This window comes from Kwoniella bestiolae, chromosome 1 (genome assembly GCF_000512585.2).
Source record: "Kwoniella bestiolae CBS 10118 chromosome 1, complete sequence".
NCBI classification, from domain to species: Eukaryota; Fungi; Basidiomycota; class Tremellomycetes; order Tremellales; family Cryptococcaceae; genus Kwoniella; species Kwoniella bestiolae.
The window spans coordinates 2516614-2528324 of record NC_089241.1 but is presented as its reverse complement, the minus strand read 5'-3'; the positions used below and the strand labels follow the sequence as shown (position 1 = coordinate 2528324).

General features: G+C 47.8%; 6 protein-coding genes across 6 annotated transcripts; all 6 read left to right on the top strand.

The window, feature by feature from the left end:
• Positions 1–48: 48 nt before the first annotated feature.
• I302_100958 (uncharacterized protein) lies at positions 49–832 on the top strand (the record flags this gene model as incomplete). Its single annotated transcript, XM_019190971.1, has 3 exons — positions 49–390; positions 501–716; positions 791–832. The coding sequence occupies 3 exons, from the start codon at positions 49–51 to the stop codon at positions 830–832; spliced, it is 600 nt and encodes a 199-aa protein (XP_019047719.1).
• Positions 833–1744: 912 nt separating this feature from the next.
• On the top strand, positions 1745–2437 carry I302_100957 (uncharacterized protein; the record flags this gene model as incomplete). The annotated part of the gene is made up of 1 exon (XM_019190970.1): positions 1745–2437. One exon carries the CDS (start codon positions 1745–1747, stop codon positions 2435–2437), a length of 693 nt encoding a protein of 230 aa, XP_019047718.1.
• A 646-nt stretch (positions 2438–3083) lies between these two features.
• Positions 3084–3803, top strand: I302_100956 (uncharacterized protein; the record flags this gene model as incomplete). Its single annotated transcript, XM_019190969.1, has 1 exon — positions 3084–3803. One exon carries the CDS (start codon positions 3084–3086, stop codon positions 3801–3803), a length of 720 nt encoding a protein of 239 aa, XP_019047717.1.
• Positions 3804–4942: 1139 nt separating this feature from the next.
• I302_100955 (uncharacterized protein) lies at positions 4943–5923 on the top strand (the record flags this gene model as incomplete). Its single annotated transcript, XM_019190968.1, has 2 exons — positions 4943–5001; positions 5080–5923. The coding sequence occupies 2 exons, from the start codon at positions 4943–4945 to the stop codon at positions 5921–5923; spliced, it is 903 nt and encodes a 300-aa protein (XP_019047716.1).
• Positions 5924–8008: 2085 nt separating this feature from the next.
• I302_100954 (uncharacterized protein) lies at positions 8009–10162 on the top strand (the record flags this gene model as incomplete). Its single annotated transcript, XM_019190967.1, has 7 exons — positions 8009–8323; positions 8391–8486; positions 8553–8744; positions 8806–8982; positions 9053–9418; positions 9483–9787; positions 9856–10162. 7 exons carry the CDS (start codon positions 8009–8011, stop codon positions 10160–10162), a joined length of 1758 nt encoding a protein of 585 aa, XP_019047715.1.
• Positions 10163–11263: 1101 nt separating this feature from the next.
• Positions 11264–11695, top strand: I302_100953 (uncharacterized protein; the record flags this gene model as incomplete). Its single annotated transcript, XM_019190966.1, has 1 exon — positions 11264–11695. One exon carries the CDS (start codon positions 11264–11266, stop codon positions 11693–11695), a length of 432 nt encoding a protein of 143 aa, XP_019047714.1.
• Between the last annotated feature and the right edge of the window lie 16 nt (positions 11696–11711).

Genomic DNA, 11711 nt, shown 5'->3' with positions numbered 1-11711 from the left:
GTATCCTTTTACAACCCAAGCGCATTCTGGACTTCTCGACTATCAAGCATGACGATGATTTCTACCTTGATCCCAATCCTCGGATTCTTGGCTACCAGCATCACTGCCATAAATGTACACTCGAGCGTTTGGCTCCCAGAGTACACGAGGATAGGCAATCAATGGGGGGAGCTGGATGGTCCTTGGGGTCCAGGGTTCGCTCAAGACCAATTCTCGAGATCGCAATTGGCCGGGGAGGGCACCACGAAGACCGACGCGGACGGTTGGAATCGGCGAGAAGTGTTTTGGTATATCTATAAAAACACAGGTACGATGCGGTACAAAACAGTGGAAGAAGGCGCACAACCAATTAATCCCCTTGGGAAGGAGTACATCTTATGGAATATGACGGTACGTACAAGGGTCTATTAGTGTGGTTTCAGGAGAACCCGATGCCTCCCTTCGGTGACACCTTGTGAGGGATGTTGACCTGCTTACAATCACTTAATCAAAAATTATAGTGCTACGATGCAGTCCACGTCAGCTCAGATGATGCGGCCAACTACCTCCAGAAATTGGATTTATCAGTAGAGACCATAGTGAGACCGTGGGGTGGCTACGATTGGGAATCTTTGAAGGGGAAAGCCAATTTCTATTGTCCCAAAGGTCAATGCATTCACGATCAATGTCGGGGGAAAGACGCACCGACGTGGGATCATTCCATCTTCGATCAACAAGTGAGTGCTCCAATAATCGTCTAATGCGACTTCAATGGGTTTGCTGACGCCTATACTGCGCGTTGCCAATAAAGCACAATAACGATACTGCCACCCGAGTACCCATCGATCAATAGGGAGTTGATATCCCCAGATTTTGGTTGAGTCGCTTGGAGATGTCTTATTGGGTGGGCGAAGTTCTTCGATTGTTCCAATTCCATTATATGGCGATTGTATCGTCATCTGTTCTGTTTGTACTCGCTGTTTGAGAATGCAATGTCATTCATTGTAGACGTGCTCCTTTGTCCGCTGAAAGAATGGCACGTTGTCATTCACACGGAACGCCGATCTGGAACAAGGGCTCTGCGGTCTCGGCTGAAGGATGTTTTCGTTTATCTATTGGAAAAAGGTGCACGAACGAGCCAAGAGGAGCCCTCTCGTAGTACTGTTTCAAAGACATTCATGCCGTCGATCAAGGGAGATAGACTGTGTGGGTACAATGACTGTCTTGTTCGCCCATACTGGTGCATTCTTGAAGATACCAAGGTGTTCGCACGATCGTGACTTCAGGTATTTTGGAGCACAAAAGTTAGTAACCAAAGGAAGAGGGAGAATACCCCAGCTTGGTACTGTCATACCTCCAGGGACATCGTGCCGCATATATCAAATCGAATGCTGTCCAAGCGCAGTCACCTGAACTATTCATGCTGCCAGTCCTCCATCTTTCTGGAGCCATCCATCCTTCGAACGCCAGTTTCTCCAAAGAGTTCCTCTTTTGATCGCCCGCAGACGCCCAACCTCAGCACGAACCTTTGTACACGAGGGACGAGGAAGGCCTATGAGAAGCTGTGCTTCTCGGCATCTGGTCCAGCCGTTCTTACGTCCAATCAGCAGATTGTTGTCCACTTTTTCATCACGGATACACCCGTTCAGACTTTATCTTGACGATCGACGACTTTCTCCTAAACGTGTCGGCGCTTTGCTTCACTTACTGCACCGATCGACTTTTGCTCCAATTCCATGCCCTCTCCCGGCCAGACAACGACAGGATGTCCGAAACACGTACTCGAGAAACCCCAGCTCGTCCTTTACTAATCCTCAGACTAAGAGGGGACAGCTCATCCCAAGCTGCTTCAGCGCGTGCTTCGATCAACCCGGACCGCTCTGGACATGACCCCGAGGAGGACAAGGGCAAGGGTAGATACATCGTGTACCCTTGTATAGCCAGCGGCTTGGAATGGCACCCGAAGATCCCTTCACTCAACCAGCCAAATGGTTCAATAATCTCTACACCTTCGATCCAAGCCAACACTGCAGTCACAGCTGATTTTCACTCATTCTATTCTAGCAGACTCCAAGAAGATCCATTGACACCCGGAAGTTTTGTTAGGCAATTCTCCAATGACTTTTACAGGAACTACAAAGCATATACTTCCACGCTCGTCGAGCCTCAAATGAAGTCCAGTGAGGCATTCTATACTTACACTGAAATATACAGTCAAACGTACAAAGAGTCTCTAAAAATGTGGACAAGAGAGCTACTTGAATCGTTCAGGTCTACTCGCCGGTTGAACAATGAATTCACCCTTGAATATGTGGACACCAAGGAGCAATTTCAAGAACACATACCAGAAGAGTTTAATGGAGTGATTCCTGAGCCTGTGAACATGGAAGAGTATAAAGAAGGATTGAACCGACAGTGGGGCGATGAGGAGATGAAAGCCAGTAATTTGATGTTTTGAGATATCCCCTAACGGGGAGCAGAGCTGCTCAAATACTATTGCAGCAGCAGTCTGCAGCTCTTTCACTGTGTAGACCTACCGGGTGGGATACAAATATCAAAGATGGGATTTTTCGAGTGCAAAAATTATGTATTTAATAGCTCTCGGCAAGCAACTTCCACCGTTTTGGCAACTTTCCTCTCGCAGATAATTCGATCTGTCAATGTCGGTCGAAGTCCGTCGCTGAATTGTACAAATAGTTTCAAGAGATCACTCATTTTTATGACCCTGTTGAAAGCTACTAGAACCCCCTTCGAGGAGCTTTCACGCCCTCGTATACTGTTCAACGATGTTTCCAGTTCTGTGTGAGCTTAACGACTGATACTAAGTCGAGTGAAACATGGACCCCTGGACACAACCTTTGTCTCTAGGGGAGGGAAGCTGAAGGTACAAAGGTCGTATTGTATGACGAGGCTGGGAAGGGGAAGCCTGGAGCTAAATATGCTGTGCAGTGTATTCGACTCGATATGCATGTTTGCCTCGTCATGTGCGCATTAGGTCCTGACGCCTCGTCCATACATAGTCACTTTCTCTCACACTCGCGTTACCTCCGACTTTGCGAAACCACTTTACACCGCTCACAAACTATCTCGTTAATTGTTCGAATATGTCTGCCAACGTAACCTCAACTTCAAGTTCAGGACATCAATCGACCAGAGGCAAACCTCCGAAGTTGATGCTCCAACTGACAGGTACATCCACTCATCCTTCCGCATCACCTGGAGATCCTTCAGAGCCAGAACCGCTGGGAGAGAGTGATGATAACAAGAAGGGAAAGTACATTATCTACCGCTGTCTGGACAGAGGGTTGACTTACTGCCGAAAGGATGGAAGTTACCGGACACCTAACGTGACGTTACCTGGGGCACCCTCATGCGAGGAATCAAACGATGTCGTAGAGGAATATGACCATTACTTCAAGGAGACGGTTGGAAATGTCTCAGACGAGACAAAAACATTTCGTGATACGCTCCGGAGTGAATTCTCGTCCAAATACAACCAGTGGACATTGACACTGGAAAACCCAATGGTCAAGGCTAGTGAGGCTTTCAAGCGTTACACTGAAATATACCAAGAGACCTGTCGGGACTTATTGGTCAGCTGGACAACAGATAGAGTCAAAGCTTTCCGAGCTGATAGAACGGACAATCAAGACTTCGAGATTGAATTCGTTGACAAGAAACCCGACTATGTAAGACATATTCCTACTTGTTTGCACAGCGAGGTTCCAGAAGCCATCAAGATGAACGAATATGTGAAGGGGGTCAACGACCACTTCGAGGGCGGAAGCATAAGAGCTAGCATCCTGAGCCGCATCATGCAATAGTGCAAAGTCTTCAGCTGAATGAGCCTACATCCCTTGCATAGCAGGGTATTTTGACCAGAATTTTGGCGTTCTTACATAGTTACGCTGTACATCTTCGGACTTGCTTTGAGCTTATCAACATTGGTCAAACCTACCATATGCATAAATGTGAGGTTTGCGAGCGCATCAACACTGCCCTTGAGCGTCGGAGGTGACGCTCAGGGGTGGTTCAACCCCTTTCAGTCGTGATCAGAGGCAGAAAGAACGTCGTGCTTCTAGTCTTGATGCAAGGTACTGTACAGAAGTAGGAATTTTGGTGTGGCAGATCCTGAAAGGGGGAAGCCACCTTCCGGAAACTTACTGCCCTGTTTCCCAGCTACCCAGTCAAACACTTTGGGTCAACAAATCCCGCAAGTTCTAATTTTAGGAGGTCCTTCGCGATTTTCTTGTAGTATGGAGCCTTTCAGACTCACACGGTAGGCTCCGCGACTACACGCCGCTATGTGGCTATGGCTGCCCTCCGTAACGCATCTCTTCCTTCACAGGTCGAGGGCCTGAAGACGGATGGACTACATAGCAAACGCCTTTCCTAAGTTGGGTGTGTTAGGAGGGATTGCACCAGATCATTCTCACCTCTCGCCTTATCTCCTTTGTCTGCTTCATACACAGCATCGCTTGTGACAGGAAGGCTCGTTTTCATGAGATTGACCTTGGCCACGGTGAGTAAAAAAAGATATTTCTGAGGACCCGAAGGCATTCAGTCCAGCAATAGGAGAGTCTCACTACTCCACGCAAAGTCTGCCCCGTCTTTGAGCCAGAACAGAAGCGCCAGGACAACAGAAAGGATCATCCTGGCTACTATAGTCGATCATGATCCTTTGTGCCAGCCAACCATGGACACCGTCGAAGTCGTCCAAAGCAGCTCCTTTGCAGCTCAATAGAATTGCTTTCCTCTTACACTCCCATGTCGGGGGCCTTCAGGGCAGCTATTAGCCTCGCTTGTGTCATTGATGGTTCCCACTTCCTACTGATCCATCTGGGCTGCAGGATGCGTTTCGATATATATCATCGCCACGCAATTATCAATCTGGTTTATGTTTATCGCAATCACAGGCTTGCTGTGATCATACCATCCAGTACTACCTACTGAATCATATCAGATGTCATCCCTAAGCACTGGTGCCATCTCCGGCTCCGCAAACAATGTATCTGAGGAATAGTACGGCGGGACTGAGGGCGACCATACACCATCCGACCAAGATGGAAGTCTTATTTTGCGCTCGAGTCAACCCGGTAGTAACCTACAACCAGGTCCGGCTTATTCATGGCATCTGAGCTATCCCCACCTCGACTTGCGGGATATCAATGCCTTCTCGAGTGTGGGCAATGATGACAGTCCCCGTGCTGACGCTGCGAGCCACTATTACCAATTGGGTACCCTGTACCTCGAGCTCCAAGGACATAATTCCGGAACGCTGCCAGTCAATGATGACCATCTCATAAGCACACCGGGACAGTACGTTGTCTATCCTTACGTCCACAAGGGAATGAGGCTCGAGTGGGGAAACACCCAAGGCACCTCTGCACCTGTATTCGCTCATTTTAAAGCCAAGATCGCATCAGGCATCTCTGCGAACCATTCCACTAATGACGTTCTTTCGAGATTCCATCAATATTTCTGCCAGAGCCGAGATGATCCCGAACAGTCGAAAGCTCTGTCTCGGAAGGTGGATCTCAGATATACCAACCTGTGGGAGACATTCAGAGGTAGGAGCCCGGCGGAATTTGCGAGGAACAACGGCAGGAAATTGCTGATGAAAGAGTATTTGTACGAGTCTACCTGGTTCCGCAATGAGGCCCTTAAAACGGAGACTGCCCTATGGGTCAGGAGTCTATATGATAAGTTCCATGAAGAAATTGTCAAATCTGGCACAGAGGAAAGGGAATTCACCTACGAGATGGTATACTTCAACGAGGATTTCAAGAAACTTGTGAAGGACGGATCAAGTGCAGATCTCAGTGCGGCATCGCGGCCTCTGGATTACGAAGGTTACTGGAGAGAGCTGGAGGCGACCTACGGCGATCGGTCTTATGCAGATGTTGTGCGCGGGGGAGGTGTGAGGCCTGTCCTACAACAGTGATATCCCCAATGTATATGTAAGTCTATACGAGCAACGCCAAGCTGCCGGTCTCTTTATTGATATATAGAAGTTGGCGGAATGAGAGATCCTTTAAGCTGCTCGGATACACATGATCGATTCAGGGCTTGTGAAACTTTCTTGTTGTATCTTACTTCTATCATCTACATTACACATGCATCGTATAGACGTATGCGACATGGGAGGGCCTCTCACCATGCTCTCCTGTCTCCTTCCTGGGATGGATGAAGTTGTGCGCATGAACTTTGGATGCAAGATACAGACAGATATTGTAGCAGTTGAACGGTTCATCTGATATACCATTCTGGAAACTGTTATTCACCATAAGGTCATGCGACCGCCTGTTCTGCTAGCATGTCATCCATCGACTCGACTGTCAACGCCATTTGCGGAAGAGCATGAATGCCTTTCACAGCGAATGAGGAAAACTCTTCACAAGCAATATGCAACGCCTCCCACAGGTCACCATGTGTGATGAGTTGGTCTCCCTCAATCTCTGTCTTTACTGCTTGCTCCTTGTTGCTGACTGACTGTCATATGGAATTGCTAGCATCGCGTCTTCCACTCGTGTACTCATTTTCAAATCATCCAGCCTTACAACTCCCCTACTCCTTTCGATGATGGGTAGTATAAGTCGTCAAACGAAGTGAGCGCAGCTGGCAGTCATAAGAAGGGTTTTGTATCGGTGTTCTCAGGAAGAATGCGACATGACTGGCATTTTGTTTGGTGCATGTTCAGTGACGATATAGTACTAAAGATGACATGACGATTATTTTCATAAAGTAACCACTCCTGAGGATGCGTCCTGATCAAAACGTCGTAGCAGTTGTGGCCGTCGGTTGGCATATTTCATGCTGATCAGTAGATTGACTGCACCGACTTTGCCACAGATGGTGACTGGCATCAACGTCACCATCACCGATACTACCATCCTGGATGATTAGGGTGCCGACCAAGTCTGATCATGCAGGGGATTAAACTTGAGATATCGTTGCATCTGTCTTTCAAAAAGATTGCGCGGGCATGAAATGCTACTAGTCTAATGACGCTTTGACGCCATCTGCTAGTCTGCTCTGGTTGGTCAAGTAGGCCCAAACATGTCGGTGATCCGGGATGATGCCAGACGCTACGCCGCATCGTACTTGCGTGGTGGGTGTTGGCATGCGTGTCTATGGTGGGTTGACCTTTGACACGAGGAAAGAATGGTTGCCGTAAAGTTGCGTGGGTGTGCGATCAACTTGCTGGATGACCTGTGCCTCCATTTGACCGAGCGCATGAACGTTGATATGCAGGTGAGTCACCCTTTGTCTGTATGCCCGAGGCTATCTGCTACATTATCTATGGTCGACAAGTGGAGTACGCAGTGCATGTCCGTGAATACATATGCTTAGTCAGATCATCATTTTATTACTCCAGATGATTGTACTTTAGCCTTTGATCGAGATTGGATATACCTCCGGGATGTTAGATCCTAGTGTAGTTTGTATGTAAGCATGTATGTATGTAAGCGATGATGTATGACCGAACCCGAGCCAAAGGAAGAAATGGAGAGGAGATTGAAATTGAGATCTGAGCGAGATCTAATTTGACCCTGAGCTTATCAACCAACTTTGATACTGACATACCTCCACTCACTCCACTTTACGAGTGACATTCCTCCACTCATTCTTTCGTTAGTAGTAGTAGTGCTAGTACTAGCAGTAACACCATACAGTTGCAACCATGCATGATGAGATTAGATAAGCCCCTTTTATTGGTAAGCAATCGAATGAGATCTGTTCACACAGTCGCACAGTCTATAGTTCACACAGTCACCTCGGTGTCACCGGCTTACCTGAGCATGAAAATGGAAAATGGAATAAAGGATACATATATAAACATGACATCGCTAACGGTTCATCACCGCACTCTTCCCTTCGATTCTCATTCCCACTCTCATACTTATAATTCTAATTCTACAGATCACAGATCCAAAGCAGAAGAGCATCTCTACTCGTCTTACCACTTAGATAATCACATACACACATCGAGCCAAGACCAAATCAGTAACCAAGAGACACATCAACAATGAGTAACGGAACCGCGCACACCGCAGGGCCCTTTGAGCGAAATGATACTGTAGAGACATATACCTCGACAGTCAATTCACCAGACCCTAACTTATCGCCCTCTCCTAATAGGACAGTGGTGGACTTGGATGCCAACCTCAACTCCAAAGCCGGGGGAGACAAGCTCGAGAAGAAGCTAGAAGATGAACTCACCGCGGAACAAAGGGCAGAACAAGACCTGAGAAGACACAGATCGACAACCGTCGATGGGGCGGAAATCAAATTGAGTCAGAAGAGGAAGTGGTTCTTGCTATTGGTATTCTCGGTAGCTCAGGTGAGTCGATCAATCACATATTTCTGCATCTTGACAAAAGGATGAAACTGACAATCATACCGAACAGTACCTCGATATCGCTTCATACTCTGGTCTATTCGTATTCACCGATGCTGTTCTGAATGACTTGGACATTCTATATGAATCGTCTTCATGGATTATCGTAAGTGGCATCAACACTGCATCGCCATCCAGAAATCATCTTGCTAAAATATGCGCCGCTCATTAGACCGCTTACTCAGTCACTTTCGCCGCGTTTCTACTTTTCTGGGGCCGAGTATCGGATTTATACTCTGCCAAACCAGTATTCGCCTATGGATTCTTGCTATTGGGTATCATCAATCTCATCATCAGTTTCATGACAGACAAGTACGCATACTTCGTCTTCAGGGCTATCAGTGGTATTGCTGGCGCAGCAACAGTAAGTCGACATACCCTCTCTTGATAACCCAGTTGACGCTTACTTTCCCATTCTACAACAGATCCCATCAGCTTTCCGACTCATCTTGGCGATCTTTGAACCTTCCGAATTGAATGTAGCTCTCACTCTCTTCGGTCTCAGTGGTGCGATTGCCAATGTCACTGGCCTGGTATTAGCAGGCTTCTTCGGTTTTATCACCGCTGGTGGTCAAAACTCAGCTTGGAGATGGTTCTTCAGAGTATGTCACAACTCCCAAAGTGTCCATTTTTCGTTCATATACGTTTTGCTGATCTATCAACCCTTAATAGATGATCGCCATCGTCTGTGTCCCCTTTGCATTCGCCGCCATCACCCTCGTACCCAAGACAAGGGGAGATCGATGCGATGAGTGTACCGCCCACGACAAATTCAAGCGACTCGATCTCGTCGGAGCGTTCACCATGTTGGTCGCTATCATCCTCATCATCCTTGGATTGACCCTCGGTGCATCATACGGATGGAAGACCGCCAAGTTCCTCGTACCATTCTTGCTTTCTTGGCCCATCTTCGTGGCATTCTTCATATGGGAAGCTAGACTACCCGAAGGATACGCTTTGATCCCCCCAAGTTTCTGGAAGATCCCCAACATGACGTTGTTGATCGTTTTCGCTCTGGGTATCTACCCTTGGTGGGCTGTAAGTTGGTCTTCGTCGTCCGTAAACCCAAGTGGGATAGACGCTGACATGTGTGAAACTTCAGGTCAATCAACTTCCGTTGGTCGAACGATTCCTTGTGGTCGATCACGAAAGTCCTATCATCGCCGCGGTGCGAATGCTGCCTCAAGGTATCGCCGCATTGGCAGTCGCCATGGTCATCCCGCCCCTTCTCCAAAAACTAGGTTCAGGCAAATGGCCCATCGCAGTTGGGATGCTGCTCGGCTCAGTGTCATACATCTTGATGATTTACTCTGGAGGCGATATCAGTAACAACGGTTATTGGAGATGGTATTTCCCAGCTTTCATCTTGGGTAGTGGAGCCGCTATGGCTAGTTTCCTCGGTACCAAGTGAGTCCACCTGTTCCTTATCTGTTTCCGACTATTATAAAATCATACTGACATGGTTATGTGCCCAGTATCACCGTGATGACCTCAGTACCCCCCGCAATGTCAGGAGTAGCAGGTGCGATGCTCCAAGTATCCCTCCAAGTCGGAGCCGTCCTTGGTCTATCGGTCCAAGCCGGCTTGTTGACACTGAACGAAGGTTCCTTCATCAACTACGCCAATGTCCAGGCGTCCTTCTGGTTCCAATTCGGCTGGTCGGTCTTCAACATGTTGATCATCGTATTCCTCTTCAGACCTGGTAAGGCCGCTGAGGGTAGTCAACAGGCTGCTAAGCTCAAGGGGGAGAAGGGTCCTGAATCGACTGCCGTGATCGTCTAGAGATAGCTGGATTGCAATAGAGTACTTCTATAATAGGATTGAAACAGGCAGGATTGGTAGGGAAAGAAATAACCCAAAAGTGATCTTCCCTCTAGTTCCGCTGGCTCACTGACTAGATATGATTATAAGTTTACTTATCCGTTCTGTATGATATGCATTTAATTCAAACTTGAGGCATCGTTTTCTGTTATATCCTAATGCGTAGGAGTTGAAAGTAAACTACATTTATAAGCGGGAAATGCGGTCTTCAAACAACGCGTATGGTCAAATGGGACTTCGATCGCCTGTCGTCATTCCCCTCGTGTACACTGTAGGTAGAGTGGGAAATCGTAATTTTACTGATGACTGGAAAATGTCTGATTCATGCATCAGGGAGCTGGAATTTGGCACGGTGAGAGGTATATCGTGTAGCAATTGACACTTCAGCTTGTTTTACAACTGTGTATGGTGTAATTGGCATTCACAATTTTCTCGGCCCAAAATTTTGGCTGAGGAAATTGGAGTACGGAATAGTGCATTGACTATTTCATCCATGCGCACGGCGAAGGCAAAAACTACATACCTTGCCAGACATCTATCCACTTGCCTCCTTTCAAAATCCTAGGACATATGATGCATGCACGATCAACAGTGGGGAAACCGCGATTTCCCACCGTACCCTCTGTACAGTCGGGGGGGAATTCAGGGGAACAACGTCGTAGATTTGTGTTGAGCCGCTGAGGCCACTTCCCAATGGCTTTGGAATTGTGGAGGCCAAACACTGGAGTGCGGTGTACGACGGGCCAGACGTCGACCCATTCTCGAAGCATCACAAAGATTCGCATTCGTCCAGTTCTAGAATTATCAAGAAGGCTTCTGGCCAGTCTGGACAATTGTCCTCCCGAGGAGATCGGAACATGACGTGAAAGGATCAGGTTTGCTATGCTTACCCGGGAGATACAATGCAGGAGGGATTGCGTGGATCGAGGGCTCATAACAGGTTTCTGTCCCGGCTGACGCGTTGAAAAGATATAAATAGGGGTGGTTTTGAGGCGTTACTTATTATGAAATCGTTCCACTATCCCAAGCCCTAACGTACCATTATTCCCAAACCACATCAATATGACCGACATTCAACTTGACCAACCAAGTTTGGATCCCTCCAAGACAGGTCCTAGCATCTCAACATCTCCTGGCGCTGGAGATTCAGATTCGCACATCGAAGCCTCTATGGATGTCAATGACCTCGCCAATGGCGGCGCTCTTAAGTACGGTGTGCCGAAAGTCGCCACTCTGACGTATTTCTACCAAGGCGCAGGCTTCGTACCAGCCTATTCGAACTCGCCATTCGGCCCACAACGGATCGAATGGAGCGGTATAGCGCGATTCGCCAAACCGACTTACGGAGACTCCGTCGCGAACAATAAGGGAAGTCTGAACCTTGTCGATGAATTCGATTGCGAGACCCTTCAGCCAACAATCAAACGTCCTCTGAACCGAGAAGGGCCTCTTCTGAGGATTTTCAGGGGCTCGAGGATGGGAGTGAGAGTGTAGTTGATTTTCTTCGCCG